The sequence below is a fragment of the Phoxinus phoxinus genome (assembly GCF_949152265.1).
Source record: "Phoxinus phoxinus genome assembly, chromosome: 10".
In the NCBI taxonomy this organism is placed as follows: Eukaryota; Metazoa; Chordata; class Actinopteri; order Cypriniformes; family Leuciscidae; genus Phoxinus; species Phoxinus phoxinus.
In genome coordinates this window covers 29,704,852-29,723,862 of record NC_136885.1, presented here as the reverse complement: position 1 = coordinate 29,723,862, position 19,011 = coordinate 29,704,852, and the positions used below count along the sequence as shown (strand labels likewise).

At 37.9% G+C, this 19,011-nt stretch overlaps 1 protein-coding gene across 10 annotated transcripts in view; it reads left to right on the top strand.

The window, feature by feature from the left end:
* Nucleotides 1-759: 759 nt before the first annotated feature.
* cspg5a (chondroitin sulfate proteoglycan 5a) overlaps nt 760-19,011 on the top strand; it is a 32,063-nt gene continuing 13,811 nt past the window's right edge. For 7 of the 10 annotated variants that reach the window (XM_079624727.1, XM_079624722.1, XM_079624730.1 and 4 more), the window contains exons 1-2: nt 830-1,298; nt 8,806-9,778. In XM_079624727.1, coding sequence (XP_079480853.1) covers nt 1,202-1,298; nt 8,806-9,778 — 1,070 coding nt within the window. In that variant the 5' untranslated portion in view covers nt 830-1,201. Of the gene's footprint in view, nt 1,299-8,805; nt 9,779-19,011 lie in introns of all 10 variants that reach the window. The other 3 variants (XM_079624729.1, XM_079624724.1, XM_079624726.1) reach the window with 3 other exon arrangements.

The following is a 19,011-nucleotide window of genomic DNA, read 5'->3' as shown; positions in this document are numbered from 1 at the left end:
CCTCTGCTTTATTGTTCCATTCTCCTCTCCTTAAACCATCAACCCGTAAACAATCTGGACCATATCACAGCCCTCGATAACACATGCATCTCCTCTGCCCTCTGATCCACTGTTAAAAGATTTATATTCATTATTGAAATCTGCAGGTTTCTGCATTTGAAAGGGCACCCATGTCTAAAGCATTGGTCATATCTGTATACCATTTACATATTCTTATTTTAGGGAAGATTATGTAAGATGCCCCCTTAAAATATATTAAAAGCATTGAAATGTATTTATTTAAACAGGTTTTTTGTGTGTGGCCTAATCATATTCAAACATTTGCATAATATAAAGCATTATTATTATTATTATATAATTTACAAAATGTACAATTCTATTTTATTTTGTCATATTTCACATGTAGCCTAATATTTGAATATGAAAAACTAAACCACAAGCAGTAAAATCCACATCGTTTAAAATATTTTATTTATTTATTTATGGCTTAATATTTTAAACAGTTCAATAATAATAATAATTATTATTATAAAAGTATTATTATATGTAATTTACAAAATAAACAATTTTGTGCGAATATTTGAACACGAAAGATTAAGCCACAAGCAGCAAAATCAGTTCCATCCACCGATCTATAACCATCAGTGTTTCCGACTATCCAAGATAAAAACCCATTGGATGAGCAAGGCAATAATCGAGCTTGTACAATGGAGGGCTGTTTTTGTGTCTGTCAGTAGTTGAACATTATTGAAAGGAGTAAGAACTTGGGGAGGGGTTGGGGAGAAGAGGGGGTGGGGAGACAGTGGGAGCCGAAATCATTTTCCCTCTCATACTGTGAGAACGCGTAGAATCGCATCTCTCCAAGTGGACGCGCGTCGGTTTGGTTCAGAACCGATTGATTCGGCCAGCGTCCGTCCGTCCGTCCGTCCGGTTCTCAGCAAGATCACCGACTTGCATTTGGTCTGTGGCAATGGGACCATAAGGGAACAAATTCCATCGCATTGAGAAAAAAAATAGAAGTAAACAAATACGACCAGAGAAGACACCTCACAAAAGAAGTGGACATGGAGAAGCGCAGAGGAGATACGATATAACAGATCGGACGAAACACATCTAGGATTTACTTCTCGAATTGAACATTTTTGGTTTCCAGGAGACTATAGAATTTGTATTCTGCTAGATTTCTTAGTTGCACGCAAGCATGTACCGAAAAGAGATGAGGTTGTGTTCGAGATGCTGGAGCGTGCCGATGCTCTCTGTCCTCCTGGTTGTCGCCTTGACACCGCTGTTTGCACATGGTAAGATTTTTTTTTGACATGCATATTAAATCAGCTGATAGTTAAGACTCAATAGCCTTCAAACACGAGGTGGCATGACAGAACAGCATCACAAAAATGAGAATGTCGGTCAGTAGTGCAGCCACTGCTGGGTTTTGTAGCGCGTAAATCATGACTGCGCGCCGGCTGCTGCTGATGTGCCTGGACCAGCGCCGTGGAAATGTAGGTTAAATGTCGAACTGGGATATTTGGGGGTTCGTCCAAAATGCACATCATTAATTAACCCACATTAAAAGGAAGGACACCACAGAAAACATCTGCAAGTGATTTGCAGACCATTTATCTTAAATAATTGCTTATAATTGCTCATTTCTTTTTCCTCCAGGGCATATTATGCAGTGGTATTCGTAGTAGTAGTGGTAGTGTAGAGTTACTGCGCTGTGATTACTCCACTGAGCAGCTGTTGTCACTATGGCAATGATGGAGGCGCACAAAGGCAGGATTAGAGCACCAAATAATTTATGCTCGGACAATCTCGCGCAGCAAATCACACTGTTAATCCGTGTAGTTTGATTTTACGCACAGAACAAGAATGTCTTTGTAGTTTTAATGGTCAGTCACTTGGGTTATTTAAGAGATTGTGTCGTTCAGCCTAAGGATGGAGGACCAGCCCAATGGGAGCGACTGTTCGACCAGTGGTGTGTTTAAAATTCCGATAGATCACTGAGCGTTAGAGATGATCTCATTGACGCGCTCGGTGTTTATGTAAAAAAGCCGGTATTTTCATTAAATAATATAAAGTCTAATGTATAATTCTGCAATGGTGCTTAGAAGGTCCATTGTCCGTCTAGTTGAATGCTCAGTTTCTGCATTTTGTCGCCCAGCAACAAGACAGAAAAAATACCCATGGTTTCTTGGTGTTCTTGAATCTGTTAATAGAAATATGAATATTGAAGGACTTTATCTATAATAAATGTTCTTTCTTTTATCACATTTTTCTTGACGATGCCCCAAACTGCACTAGATCAGCTGTACACCTTTGTTAAAAGCTATACTGTGATGGCGGTTAGTGTGGTCAGGTAAAAAAAGATGTCACCGGTGCCCTTTGTTAGCTTCGTGCATGGACCTGCTTTTGATTTTGCTTGTTGATTCACTTCCTGTCTTCCATGTGAACTCCATGAGGAATTTTTAGAAATTAACAAGCAATTTTTGCATTCTTTGTTGCCTGCAAGAAAATGGTCATTCGAGTAGAAGAGGAGTGCCATTGGCCATCATAGACAGCCTTTTCCAATCCATTATGTCCATATTGGTGCGGTGAAACCTTGCAGGAAAATTTGATTTGTGTCAGTAACTGATTTGATAATGTATTCACTTTCAGTATTTGCTGAATTGCCTTTTTATTATCACAAGAGCCCATTGGACACACTTGCCATCTTCTGTGCTGAGAGACTCCGCTGCTGCTAGGGGGAAAAAGGTGTTGCCCGCCTCATCTTGTGTTGATTTTAATATGATTCTAACACGATTTTTTCATACATTGACACATGCATGATTGATAGCAGTTTTATCTCTATTTAGTGCCACCTGTTACTGTGCATCAGTAAGCCATGAACACTTAAAGCAGGATTCTGACCTCAATACCCTTAAATGAGAAGGATATCAAGATTCTCTGATATCCACTGACACCGCCATCATTTAGCAATCTGGAATCCACCATAGGCTACTATATCCCCAAAGGAGCCATGGCATGCAGTTTTACTCATTTTCATGTCCAATCCAATCCTGAGTATTTCAAGGATTGCAGTTCTTTGTTCCAGGGATATGATGTCATGTACACAGCTACTCGATACAGGGTGCATTTTAGTGCACTCTTAAAAAGTAAAGGTCCTTTATTGGCATTGATGGTGAAGAATCCATGGAAAAAGGTTCTTTAGATTGTTAAAATGATCTTTACACTAAGCAAAAAAGGTACTTTTAAGAACGGTTTGCTGAAAGGTTCTTTGTTGAACCCAAAATGGTTCTTGGAATCAGGGTGTGGGGGGGAAACCTGTTAGGAACTTTCATTTTTAAGAGTGTATTAAGTCTTGTTTTGACATAAATGTGTGGATACTTTGTGCATATGAATTGGATGAATTTGTAGGCAAAAGGGCTGTGTCTTTTCTGGATCTGTTGCAATGGACTTCGAAAACAACAGCTCACACATTTTAAATGGTTTTCGGGGAGGTTAATCAGATTTGCATTCATTCATAATCATTTGCTGCCCAACAAAGTCAGTGCAGTCTGTTTTCAGAGTAAGGATTGATTTGTTTGAGCAATCTCTCCACCTCCTTATTTTGAAGGCATTCATTTACTAGGTATTCAATGCCTTGATTATTATTATTATTATTTATTTTAATTACTGTAAAGCAACCGGGAGTTAATTTTAAAGATGTGCTGTCAATGTGGACTGCTGCCATTTTGTGTTTCATCAGAAACTGATCACCCCACCTCTAATGCATCTACCATGTGAATTCATACATGTAATGAAAACAGATCATTAATTAGCTTATTTAATTAGCTTATCAAAGTAGAAAAATGGCAGAGAAGATCAGCAGTGCAGATGGTAGACAATTGAGTAGTCTAAAGACTTAGCTATTTTTTTCTAGGTGTTTCTTTTATTTAAAATTGTTGATGTGGACGTATAAATTTGTGATGATGGTTTTTCACACAGCGCATTCGAGCTCCGCCGTTGCACACTCTGCACAGCGAGGGCAAGCTGGTTCCCATGGCAACACATCCCTCCTCCACCCAACCACCTGTTGAGTACAGAAATGGAAAGATTGATGCATTGGGAGGTGGAGAGACGTCCAGTGGCAGCTGTCTGATTATGTCTCAAGGTCAAAAGATCTGGCGGTTAATACCTCCGTAATTAGTAAAGTTCAAATATTCCATGGAGGGATGGAATCAAAATTCACCTCCTATTTTTTGCACAGGATATTAAGGCATTTCACAAAAGCATATTGGATGGAGGCAGTTTTGTGTCGACAACACTGAGTTAAATGATTTCCCTCTACGGTTTCCACTTCATCAATTTACTCTGTATACTTCTTTATATATATTTCACATATGTACTTCATTCTTCAAGTCTTTGTAAAGTTTTGGAGGGATACAGTGATTAAGGCTTCATTCTGTGATTGATCATCAGATAATCAATCACTTTTGACAGCTCCTGGACGTACTGGTGGACATAGAGGTTAAGGCCAGTGCTCATCATTAATATGCCATGTCTCTATTGTCACTATCAGTCACACTGATGTTTTCTTTACAAATTCATTAGCTTGGTCTGCTGTTTTAGGGGCCGTTTACAGGACAAACAGTGTTTTGTTGGAATGAAAACGCGATCTTTTGAAAACAGGTTTCAAAGTGCGAGTATTTGAACATGATTATGATCACGATAACGTTATCATCTCCATGTAAACTTCAAAAACACGAATTTGTGAAAACGGTGATGTAATATGCATGCGTAGGCCTATTATTTGTTTTGTCTATAGGCGCGTAGTTTCTTTAAAAAGTGACATTGCCAACTATTGGCCTGGCAATACAGCGTTTTTAGGCGTTTTCGCAGATCTGTGTGAACAGGAATCGTTTTGACAACGTCTGTATGCAAAACTTTTAAAAAATGCAAAGGAAAAACTTTCCATTTTCAACATGCTAACAACATGTTAAATCATGTTAGCAACATATAGCAATGTGTTAAATCTTGCAAGCAATGTATTAAATCATGCTAGCAATGTGTTAAATACCATTAAGCAACATGCTAGTTCATGCTTGCAACATGCTAGCAATGTATTAAATTTAGTTAGCAATCGGTTAAATAACGCTATCAACATGATAATCATGCTAGGAACATGTTAAATCTAAATCATGCTAGCAATATGCTTAATAATGTTAGCAACGTGCTAAATCATGTTAGCCACATCATGTTGGCAAAATGTTAAATCATGCTAGCAACAGAATCCTGAAAAATATATTTCTTTGTTTCAGAAAAAATAAATATTGATGTTGATAATAATAATAACAAATGTTTCTTAAGCACCAAATCGGCATATGATTTATGAAAGGTCATGTGACACTGACGACTGGAGTAATGGTTGCTGAAATCACAGAAATAAATGACATTTTAAAGTATATTAACATAGAAGACAGTTATTTTAACTTGTAATACTATTTCACAATATTACTGTTTTACTGCATCCTTGATCAAATACATAGCCTTGGTGAACATGAGAAACTTCTTAATACACATTCCAAATCTTATTGTAAACGTTTCATGTTATACCAAAGAAACCTTTTATTTTTCAAAATGTAAACAGTTAATATCCACGCCCCTCCCTCCAAGCATCTCTTTTCATCATCCAATCAATTCCTGATGGATGAAACTAGATTTTTTTTCTCTTTGAATATCCTCTTTTGCTCTTATGGAAGTTATATTGGATTTAAACTGCAATAAAAGTCAACATTTAATGCTGACCTCAAAGAAATCACAATGTTACACTAGACCGACCTTTAAATGACAGAAAAATGTTAAATGAAGCTGTCGGGTCCATGGCTTCTGAGATGTACCTCCCACAGTTCATGCTCAGGCAGTCTGCCATCAGAAACCCATCTGAGGTAACAGACGAACTGTCAGGGCTCTTCGCTGTCCTCCCTTCACTGTCTGCAGTGCTGCACAAACAAAGAGCTTGGCGTCTCTCCAAAGTCATGCAACCAAGACCCGAGCCATCATTCCTCCGAGCCTGGCCACCAAACAACAAGCGCCAAACCCCAAATTACCTCCTCCCCTCTGGGCTGCATTGGGGTGCCTGAGAGAAAAGGGGGTAACTGAGTATTATGTAACAAGATTTGACCATCTGAGAGAAAAGGGGAAACACAAGGACCCTTTTGTGTCCGCTTTGCCTGGGGCCCCCGGTTCCTCGCTTCTGTAGTGCATCCCGTCTGGGAGACGCATTATGGCAGGAGATCTTTGATAATGCCGTGGCTGTAAAGATCTGACCCAAATCTGGCCCACACAATCTGCAAAACCAGCATTCCAGCAAGTGTCAAATGTTTTTTTTTTTACAGAACAAATAGCCTTGACTGACTGACCGACTTGGCATGTTCTGCTAGAAGAAAAGGAGATGCATGAAAGCGAATGTGAAAATCCTGCTCCTAATTAGGTTATACCGCCAAGTATCCATGACACGTCTGCAAACGGTTGAAGGACGCTGTGCATTATGTGTTCGCACTTATTAAATTCAGACCTTCCACACCAGAGTTTGGTTTTCTATCTCTAGTTTAATCACTGGCTGCTCTCAGGAGTCACACTGAAACACCATAATACGGTTTAGCAGATACACTAAACTGCAACTATGATTATGCTACTCAAATGAGAGCTTTATTACTTGGCATTGGCCATGTTAATGGCGCAAAACAAATATAGAGATCATGTGTTTTAACTACACATCTGTTTTCTATCTAGTCAGACTGATGATGTCTTCCTGTATTAGTCATCATATTTAAGACTATTTTTGTCTTAAAATAAACAGAGGATTCTTCTTTTTTTTTCTCTGCATGTTTTGTTAAAGTGTATTAGGACTCTTTTTTGTGTATCAGATGCTAAAGATATTTGTCCACAGAGAGCTTCGATAGGGCACCTTTAGTTTAGTCATTCACACACATTTTTAGTCATCACTGACTGTGTACAATGTTATTTTGCACTTTCACCATTCAAAAGTTTGGCATCGGAAAGATTTAATTTAATTTATGTTTTTCAAAAACTTTTATTCAGCAAGGATGCATTACATTTGTCAAAAGTGACAGTTAAGACATTTATAAAAAGTAAATAAATGCTGTTATTGTAAACTTTCTATTCATGAAAGTATCCTTAAAAAAAAAACTTTTTAAAGTTTTAAAAAACATTTGCTCAATCTACAGAAAACTAAATGGACAAAGTTTTAAAGTGTTTGTGCGGATTGATTGGAAACAGCACTTGATGACCTCCTCACCCTCTTTGTTTTGTTGTGTGTGGTGTTTATGCTCCAATAACTGATTTGACATCTGTGTTTGAAAAGCATGTTAATCCTGCACGAATACAGAGACCTAAATGCTAATTTCTAGATTCGCTAATGTCTAAAGTTACCACAAAGGAGCTGTATCAGATTCATCTCCGTCAGATTTATCACATAAATACTACATTAGTGATTCACACTCTCTAATAAAATCCAGACCAAGCACATCTGGCCATTTTTGGGAACCTTTTTCCGAGGGAGCATCTCTGTGCCAAAGATCTTAGTCTCCGCTGTCACATGTTATGTCTCTGACTATATCCTACTCAGTTTATTTTTTCATGTGTTTGAAAAACACAGATGTTCTTGGAACAATAATGCCCTGGCAATACAGAAGTTATAAACTCATCAATAGAGCGGTCAGATAACAGCATGGAAAATCAATGCAAAACAGTTATCTTTGGAAACAACGGTCTTCAAGAAAGAGAGACTGCCGTGTAAGTTTGCTTAGACTTTTGCTCTGTGCGACAGGAAAGCAGGATCAGTCCATATACTTCTTCACAAAAATGTTATTGCTATTCCAGAAATGCACACAATTTCCTGTGTAGTGGAAGCAGCAAACACATATTTTGAGCTTCATATTTTTGAACAAAGTATCTTTGTTCGTGTTCAACTTCTATAAAAGTGTTTTACAGATTAATTGTGAGAATCCATGCTTGTAGTGTTTCTGTTATTGTGAAAGATTTGTTTGATTTTTTCATGGAAAGAAATGTAACTTTCATATCTGCAAAAAATTACTACTTGTTTCCAGTAAAAATTCTTAAACTAAGATACATTTACTTTAGAAGCAACACTGTAGAAGATATTTTGACCTTTATATTTTGTTTTAATTGCTTGTATTTTTAAATACAATTACATTTGTTTTTCCTCAGTTTTTAACTTGCCTATATTTAAAGTAAAACAAGTTCAACAAATTATCTGCAAGCATATATATAAATATATATGAAAACTAATTTCATTATTACCAAGCCCTGTTTTTTTTTTTTTTTTTTTTTTTTTAAACATCTGCCATTTGACATTTTTCACAATCCGGTCAACTCAATGGATACAATCTAGCCTCTCTTTAATTTGTTTCCCCTCATCGAATATTTTATTCACATTATGGCTGTAAAATAGATTTTGAACACTGTGTTGATTTTAATAAAATTGTGTTGTTGGATAAGACCTGATATATAGATGACAAAATAATGTATGGGCTTTTCTGGTGGTCAAAGATAATGTGTGTCTTTTTAGCTAATCGTTACTCTGCTGGGAGCCCCTATGATTCAAGTCTCGACCCCTAATCCCTAATCCTGCCTTTGAGAACCATGTACATTAGTAAAATAATTACACCTAATCTCAAGGCTTGCTAAAGAAGCTTTTTAAAAGACATTGGGAGACCTACCACTGAGAAGGAAATAAGCAAAGAGTTTTCATTCCTCCTAACCTTAATCTGCTCTTTTCAACAGGTAACTCTGTGGTGGGAAATGAAACGGAGGCTGATAGTGCTGTTAATGTGACCTCCTTGTCTACCAAGGGTGAGGAGGAGAAGATAGAGGAGGTGTTACAGTTCACCAGCTTGCCCAGCACCTCCGACCTGACTCCCACCGGACGAAAGCTCAGAGATGAAGATGTAGGCAGTGGGATGCAGAATGAAGTCTTCTCGCCAACTCCAGGAACTCCAACTTCCAGTGAGGGTGCCACAACCACTTTGACGATCCCAGACATCAGCCCCGACTCTGCTGAGAACGAATACTTCCTTCCCCATGAGCCTGTTAATACCTTGGAGAAAGAGGAACAGGAAGTGGAAGAGAAAGACAAAGTGAAGCAGGAAGTGCCTACACAACCACCCTGGCAGGATGCTAAAGGAGACATGAAGACCACTGTGTTTGACCTTGACCTTGACCTTGAGACATCTCCCATGACCCCGTCCCCAACTCATCCACCCTCCCCATCTGACGTCACCGTAGATTTCTTCGACTCTAGCTCCCACCGCAAGAACCTAGACCCATCGTCTCTGTCACCGCACGAGCTTCAGGGCCGTGACCCCACCTCCTGGGCCATGCCTGACAACTACGACTACATGACGCCCTACGATGATAGTGTGACTCCCACCATCGACGATGTGACTCCCACTGTCGACGATTACCCCAACAGCAGCACTTCTGAGTCTTACGATGATGACGTCTCCACTACCCCTCCTTCCAAACGCTTCCCTCCTCGATTGCCCCCCAACCCTGGTTTCACGTTTCCCAAAGGAGCCACCGTGGAAGAAAAACCCAGTGCTCCCCCTGGTGTGATCGACTCAGTTAATGGCTCAGACTGTCGGCAGGGCTTTGTCCGCACCAATGGAACCTGCAAGTCCCCATGTGATCTGCAGCCCAACTACTGCTTCAATGGGGGCCAGTGCTACGTCCTGGAAGGAACTCAAATGCTCTGCAGGTAAGCGTTTAGAAGAACCAGGTTATTCACTAAGAATCACAATTCATTTTGCTCATACTTATCGTTTGGTTTGTTTAGGACAGGTGTGCTATTACTTTTCTAGGTGATTAGACTTGCAATTTTCACTTAGTGGATGTTGAAACAGGTAACAAAATCCAATAAGCTTACGTCAAAGATGTGACCATATCTAGCGACCAGAGTACTTGAGGGTCGGCTCTTCTGACTTGGGCCTGTAAGAAAACACATAGCAATCATCCAAAACACTCTAGCAAATTCACAGCAAACATTCAGAGCACCTTAGCAACATGGCTGTGTGCCATTCAGAATTGAATTGAGATTGTCTTTTAAATTTCAATTCAAATCCTGACGTAATGAATTGGATACAAAATTGGAATAGAATTGGAAAGAAATTCAACTAGTTTTTTAACTAGAAAAACAACATTTGTCAAAATCTGAATTTTGGCTTCACATAGCCTTATTTGAAAGTTTCGTTTAGAAACAATGTTAAAAACCCTGAACTTTAAAAGTTTAGAGGCCTCAAGAGGGAACAATACAGATAGACAGAAAGACAGACAGATCCATTTCTTGTCATTCCAATTCAACTTTTGGTGGGTTGTGGCAGTTTCGATTCAAATTTACAATCATATTTTGAAAAGGTGTGTGGTAGATTTTCCCCCTACGCACCTGACTTTGGTTGAACCGAGTGTCCCTGACACCTGAAAATATTATACTCAGTTGAGTTTACCTCTAACCGCTCGGGTTGACGACCTACTGTAAGTGTAGCTATTCTGACCACATAAAATGCCTAAGAATTCTAGTTACTTGACCGCAAACTACGGTAACCCCGCCTAAGAGTCTCATAAAGAGTCGAACAACGTCTCGTTCCGTTCAAACACTATCACTTGGGAATAGGAGTAAGATCTCTAGTGTTTTGCTAAATAACTTGTTCCACTAACTTGCTCCACTAACTTTATAGAATAGAAGCATGGCAAAAATTATATAAAACATTACATAATTTCCCTACAGTTTGATTGGTTCTTCATAGGCAAACCCTTCTCACCAAAGGGTTTGAAAACATTTAAGATTCAAAAGCATATGAATGTTGTCCCTGCAAGAAAAATAAATGTTAGTTATGAATTATGATTAATTAAAAAATCCATCACAGGAGCCATTCTGAATTTTGCACATCCCTGCTTAGCAACCACATAGAAATACCCTGACAACCGCACACAACGCCCTAGTTTATGCATGAGCAAACACCCCTGGTATTTTCTTTGGACAAATCTAGTTCTAAATTGGAATGAAATGGAGGGAACCTCTCAAGAAGATTTGCCTTTCCTCATGGCACATCTGGTCACAAGGGGAACTAAGGACATGCACAAGGACGGGCTGAGTGCTGCAGAGCAGAATGCACCACATGTTTTCCCAGATTCTTTATGAGGAAACTTTATTAGGAAACTTCCCTCTCGCTGCCAGATTATTTTGGGCACAACTGTTTCTGCCCAAACATGTGACCAAACATGAAACATGCACAATAGTCTAGACTCTAGACACACAAGTTTATGTTTGTTTTCATGTGTCTTGCATTATGCCTAAAATCCTCTCTTTTACTAGAAAAGTCATTTTTTAAAAGTCCTATTTTGAAGAATAACAATAACAGCGGGTTCATTAACTTCACTATCAATGCAAATACATTTACCATGTAAGCAAACGCTATAAAGAGTAACCTGTAACCACTATAAAGAGGTCATCATGAGGATTATGTTTAAGCTGAAAATAAGTATGAGGAGATATGAAATTCAGCTTGTTCAAGGGTAGATTAGGTCAAATGGGGGGAGGATGCTTGAGAGCCAAGCTCACTGCTTCCTGAAAAGCAACTACCATATTTTATTTACATAAAAGTCACATATTAATGATATTTTGGGGGTTTCGGGAGGGTAGACCTTGGGTAGATTATACTATAATGGGTTCAGGGGATATCAGTACTGCATAATTGTGAAATTAACCGTCATTCTCCCTCCACAACTCTTCCAGACACACACCGGTTGTAATTCACATTGTGATTAAGATCTAAGACAATCCCCTTGCCAGCCAGTGAATATTAACAACCTATTCATGATCATAAATCACTTGATCCTCCCTCTTTTTGGATTTGTGCAATGACCCTGACGGTATCCACAACCTTTGTCAGTCCAGAGGTCATGGTTAGCTGTGAATTTCATTCCTAGCTGAACGTTTTATTGCTCAGAGGTTGCTCTTTCATAGCTCATGAGATTTGTCAGGTATGCTTCATATAAGAATTTAGTCTCAGGTGTTTCTCCTAAGACATTGCTTGAATTTAGGATGGTTTGCATGCAGTTTGCAATCAATATAGAGCTATATGTATGAATAAATAGATCATTTGATTTTGGAAGAATGTTTGAGAAAATATTGAAATTTCTGGTTTTTGTTTGCGATTGAGCACAGTTTGAAAGTTTGTTGAGATCTCTTAGAGGAGACATACATACAGTATGTGAGATTACTGGGGTCTGTATCTCAGGAGAAAACTCTAAGAAGCAGGAGACTTAGACCTGCATATGTTCTGTTTAATCTCTTTTTTTTCTAGGGTAACAAACAGTTGTCTGTCTGCCAGTTGTGCTGGATTAAAAATCTTTTTTTTTCTCCCTTTTCCCCTCTAAATAATACCGTAGTAACATAATATGAGCAGTCCGTGCTCATATCAAATGATCTTGCTGAAAACTTACTCCCAGTTACTCCTCTCACCTAGTCGTCCCTAGTCGTCATCATAATTACCAGTGTAATTTATTACATCTCTAGTCACTCTGAATAAGAGCATCTGCTAAATTGAATCAGATGTATTTTTCTTCTTCTGAGCGTGTCTCCGAGTTCCTCATCATGTTCATGTACTTGCATTGTAAACAGACGTTTGCCCCACCAGTAACCCCCCCCCCCCCCCCCCCCCTTCGGGGCCGGTTACCCTCACTGACTCCCCAAAACAAGCCAGTCAAAGTGGGTCAGTGGAGCTCTGGGCAGCTGTGTCCCATGTTGGCTTTGTTTATATGAGGCTCGCCTGAACTCTGATTTATTCACCACTGCAATCTTATTAGAGTATGAATGTTAATGGCTCAGACATCTTTTCAGAACACCGTCCTTCCCCCTCCCCTGCGCACTTGCCTCTCTTTTAGTGATCTATCAAGAGCTTTCTGTTTGTGTGGATATATGACAGATGTGCCTTCATTTCAGTTAAAAAAACATGTTTTTGACTGTGATTCTAATCTGTGAAAGTTAATGTTAACATCCAAGAGGACTTTTTATGCTCTTTCATAGCTCGATAGACCTAACAGATTTCTCAATTGACCGTTCGCAAAGACCCGCCCCCCTTAGTTACTGTCACTATATCCAACAAGTTACGCCGCTCTCACGCCACACCATGTTCTCACGCAGTGAAAAATACATTGCGGAGTAGAGAGGAGACTGACAACACACTGACAGACAGGACAGACCAGCTTACTTTTCGGTTACTTTTGTAATTAAACATATTAAACAAAGTCTCACCTTTCAAATTTGGTCATTTTTTAAAAAGAAATTTAAACAACAAATACCGTTTTGTGGCTCTTTAATGTGTCGTGACAGTTCGCTGTAGAGCATCAGTTAAAGCTGCTCGTGAACCGATCATCTCTTCCTTCTAGTTAATTTATAGCATCAAATAAACATGAATGAACTTAAGAAGGAATGTTGTTTTAACCGCGGAAAAGCGTCAATACACTCTGTTTTTCATGTTCAAATCCTCCCATGTTAATCTACTAACTCTCCTGAATGGCAAATGGCGGATGGCGAAGTATGATTGGTCAATTCTTGCGAAGGGTCAATTACACTACCGTTCAAAAGTTTGGGGTCAGCAAGTTGTTGTTGTAGTTTTGAGACCCTCTGGTGCTCCTCATTTAGGCGTCACACTCGTACTCCTCCTGGTCACAAGTGGCGAACACCTCAAATGCAACTTTTTTTGTAAAATCAATGTAATATATTGTAATATACAGCAGTATTAATCTCCGACATTCCTTCACGAGAGCGCATGCGTGTTGTGATGTCGTGAGAGTAGATGTTTTTGCATGAACACACATTAGAGATTAATATTTTCTAAATAAAGTGTTAAAATATATTTTTTGCACAAACAAAGCACTCACGTTGCTTCATATCATGGAGTACTTTTATGATGTCTTTACTACCTTTCTGGACCTTGAAAGTGGTAGTTGTGTATATAGGCTGTCAATAGAGGGACCGAAAGCTCTCAGATTTCATTATAAAGACCTTCATTTGTGTTTCGAAGACGAACATATGTCTACGGGTTTTAAACTACGTGAGGATAAGTAATTAATGGAAGAATTTTTATTTTTGGGTGAACTAACCCTGTAAATTGTATAATTTGTTCATTTAGATTTTGAAGATCAACAAGCGCTTCATTTTCTTGATAGATAGAGTCTGTTGTGACAGACACAGTTGGACCTGATTAATGATTGGTCTAATCCAGTCCTGATCCTTCTCTGTCATTGGGTTATTACCATTGGCGGTCTCCTAAAAGCGTTCTCCATCTGGGGATCACCCTTATACCACCCCAGGGATCCGGCAGGGGATCAAGTGGCCTGCAGCCTCTCAAAGCTGAATATTGCAAACTTTTGTAACCCTTGTAATTTGGGGTTTCTATTCAGCAATCGAGGAGTGATGATTGTGACAGCAGTGCTAAACCACATGTTTAGAGTTAATGAAGGGTTGCCGCTCATGGTGTGGCTGTGTTTATGATGACAAGCTGTACTGGGACTTAATTTAGCGACGGTTGAGCGCCAAGTTTTAGTAGATCTTCCTAAAGACAATTTTACAGATTTCCCAGTTCATTTTTAATGGGAGATAGGTGGCAAAAATCTTGTCCCCCTATCAGTGTACTGTGCGAAATAACTTTTAGAGTAAGACCTGGGCTCATTGTTTGTCATTTTTAGTAAGAATGCATCTGCTAAAAAATATTGTTAGCACTAGTAAGCATGCAGATGTTGCTGACAATCGATAATTTACTGTTTTTGCTTATTAAGGAAGTTATACATTAGAGACAAGCTGAATATGAAAATTTAAGATGCATTTTGAGGAAGTTCAATTTATTCATAGCGCTGTTCACAATACACATTGTTTTAAATCATGGTGTTAATATTTATCATAACTTATTATCTTCATGCATTATAGTCACATTTAGCAGATTGGAGCGCCCATGGGCGATACTGATAATATAGCTTACATTTTGTGACAATACAAGCAACCAAGCAGTTGAGATATGCTATATAGTATATATTGCCCTAAGAGAGTATACTGTATGCAATTAAAGTTGGACATACTCATATCCAACTTTATATAAAGAGCTGGGCAATAATATAGTTACAGTTAGTTGAGCTTTGCTATATATATCGCTGTTTTTGATTATACTGTTTTTATGCGAATAAAGATACAACCTTATAGAGGTGTGCAATAAAATCATTTAGATTGTTTTTCTATATAGTATATTGCTTTACAAAAATACTATATTATGTATGCAGGTAAAGTAGGATGTCCTACAACTTGTAATGTATCGCTTTGCTATATTGTACACACTGCTTAGCAAGTTCTATTTGGTTATTATACTTCTAGTTGTATAATTTGTTATTAATTTGTTAGTTATAAAATGATTCATAATCTGTGTTATCTGTGGAAAATATGTGAATTGAATTACTAGACCTGCCTGTCTTAAATGTACATTGTTCTTGCAAATATCGTTTGCATGACTGAAGATTACTTTCAGTGGATTTACAGCATTTTATGACATGTACATTATGGTGTGTAATCACACGTATGCATATTTTTGAGAACAGAAACGGTTTCTTGACATTTTTATTACAATGATCAAAACTATCTGTATATATGTTGTTCTTGAAAGAGGAAGAGATAACAGAGCAGAGAAAGAAAGAGAAATGGAGGGGAACAGAAGGGAGGTTTGGTCTTAAGAGAGATATTAGTGATGGAATGACATGTCATCACTACATCTGTTTCAACTACTGCTTGCTACTGCTCAGCTGGGGCGGCTTGGCATCCATCCATCTCAACACTCCATGTAACACACACACATGTGCACACAAACACAGTCTTAGCTGCACCATCTGTCCACACGGCAGCTTCGTAAACTGCCCATATTTATACACAGAGATTAACCGCACAAATTCAACCCTCATCTAGACCAACATTTCTAGGTGCACTAGCATAGTCATGGGTTTAACTAATGGTCTTTTAAAATGATGCAGGATAATCAACAACATTATGCTTGGTTAAATGGATGGTTCACCTAAAAATGAAAATGCTGTCGTTATTTACTCCATCTTGTGTTGTTCCAAACCTGTATGACTTACTTTTCTTCTGTCCAAGCAACATTGGAGCCCACTATTATTTTAAAATATATATTTTTTTCAAAGTATCTTCTTTTGTGCTCCACAGATGAAAGAAAGTCACTATGAGGGGGATTTAATGGTAGGGTAGGCAATTTGTTTTATAAACACTTTTTGCTACAGTGGTTGACACTCTGTTCTCATGATAGAAATCAAAAATAGAAGTGAAGTAAATATGAAAACGTGAATATAGCTTCTGTGGAAGTCTCAGGACCAAAAAATTTTCATCCAATCATTGGATTCGGACCGAATTGAGTAAAAGCTGGCTAATTTGTACGAATTTCTACAACCTAACTAGTAATAATTCGTACGATTTGTCTAAACCCCAGTGATGGGTAGGTTTAGGGGTGGGATCAGGGTAATACGTACGAATTCATACGAATTGGGCAACTCGTAAAATATGTGCGATTTAGCAAAAATCTTACGAATTTGTACGAGTGAGGTCGCATGAATTTGTACGAATTAGCCACCTCGTAAATTACATTGCCGTGAGATCGGGTTGGTGCGTTCAGGTGTTTTGAAGATGAGGCGGCTTTGGAGAGCGTTCTGAAGGATGGGGGATCTCATGCTTTCAAAGCTAGCCACTCTGAAATTGCCTACCCTACCTTTAATACTGATAGAGTTTACATTTTTGGTTAAACTATCACTTTACTTAGTTAAGTAGCCTGGTGGCTTGTGTTTTGTAGTCTAATGCATAAACTCACTCAGCCTGTCAGTTGTAGTTATATCGGATGTTCTTGGAACTTTTCAGAATGTATCTAACCATCTGATTTCATTTCACATAATAATATTAATATTGTGTAAACAGGTTCATTGATGTAGGCTCTGTTTGGGATGACAGCTTACACAGGATGAATATGACTGATTGCATAACAGTTTTGACTACTGACGCAGTCTGAAGGTTGTGCAGTTATAAACATGGGTGAGAGAGACAGTGGATGAGGGAAGGAGATAAATAAGAACATAAGAATGCACGAAAGCAATAAAAGATCTTGACTGAAAGCCCTGAAAAGAGGGTTGGGTTGGAAAACAGGCAAGGGAATGGGTGTAGAATGTAATTTAGATAGCATGCAAACTTTGTGGAAGAAACAAACACAGTTAAGAGAGTGTTGAGATCTAGGAGGATGGATGAGAAACAGCTGAGGGGCTGAATAGACAGGCTGCTTTATACAGCCCACTGTAAGGATGCATTTATATGCACACTCACATCAACACGCCTGACACCTCTCCCTTCTGCGATTGAATGCCCTCGGTGGCGCCGCGCCAACCCTGTTCTCCTTCGTCTCGCTCTCGGTTGGCTCAGGCACAAAGGGGCATACAGGATGCTGTAGTGAAAAGAAGTGAAACCTCAGACCCCCCTCCCGTGACCACCAAGACTGTGAATGAAGACAACTTCCTTTCATTATAGACATTTACATTTGAGTATGTGCAAATGTGGATGAGAGAGAGAGAGAGAGAGAGAGAGAGAGAGAGAGAGAGAGAGAGAGAGAGAGAGAGAGAGGTGCAGACAGGATTGCAGTCTTTGCAGATCATTTGCAAATGTTTCAGTTATCATCAGATTTGTGTTTTATTATATACATCTGTTTTTCGCCCTTCTCCAGCTATTTGAATCTCTCTTTCCCACGATTATCTGCATGATGCACCATTGAAGCTTTTAACCACTGTTCACGCTTAACGTAATTTGGACATGGACGTTGGTTCCTGGAGCAACATCACCAATGGGATGAACCAATCAGATTAGATTTTCTATATATAGTAATGTACACATTTTATAATATTCTAAATTATAATGTAATTCAAATATTGTACATTCATTACATATATATAAAACATTACATACATAATGTATTCTATTTTTTATCAATTAAAAAATGTATATTATAAAAACATCAGAATAGATAAAATTTCAATATACATTATATATATATATATACACTCTAAAAAATGCTGGGTTGTTTCAACCCAATTTTGGGTAAAATATTGACAAACCCAGCCGTTGGGTTAAATTTTTAAATTACATTTTTGACCCAACGTTTGGGTTTGTCCATATTGAAACAACCCAGCATTTTTTAGAGTGTATATATATATATATATATATATATATATATATATATATATATATATATATATATATATATATATATATATATATATATATATATATATATATATATATATTATGTATATTGAAATTTTATCTATTTAATATATATATATAAATGTAATATATAGGCTATATATGTATATTTATATATGTGTGTGTGTTATATTTATATATATATATATATATATATATATACACACACACGCACACACTGTATAATGCACTTTAGCATGTATAATATATAATGTACTTTAGAATATTGTGACATTTATATTTTATATTATTAAAATATTGTCGGATTAGATGTTTTATAAATAATATATAAGTGTTACAATATTCTTAATAACATTATATATATATATATATATATATATATATATATATATACACACACATTTTTTCCCTGTCAACAAAATATAGGAACAAATATAGGAAATCATAGCCTATACATGGGTAAATCACATCATGCCATTTCATGCCTGACTCTTCTTAGCAATAATGCTGGTGGAGCTCAAAAGATACAGGGCATGTTTCAGATTTCATCCTTCAATCTGACAGCGGCATCTGCACCTCTGATGTTGTCCTCTGACAGATACAACCCTGTTTGTTATGTGTGCAAAATAGAGGAGGAAACGTTTAGGGAGCTGATGGAGAGGATGCAGATGCCCACGTGC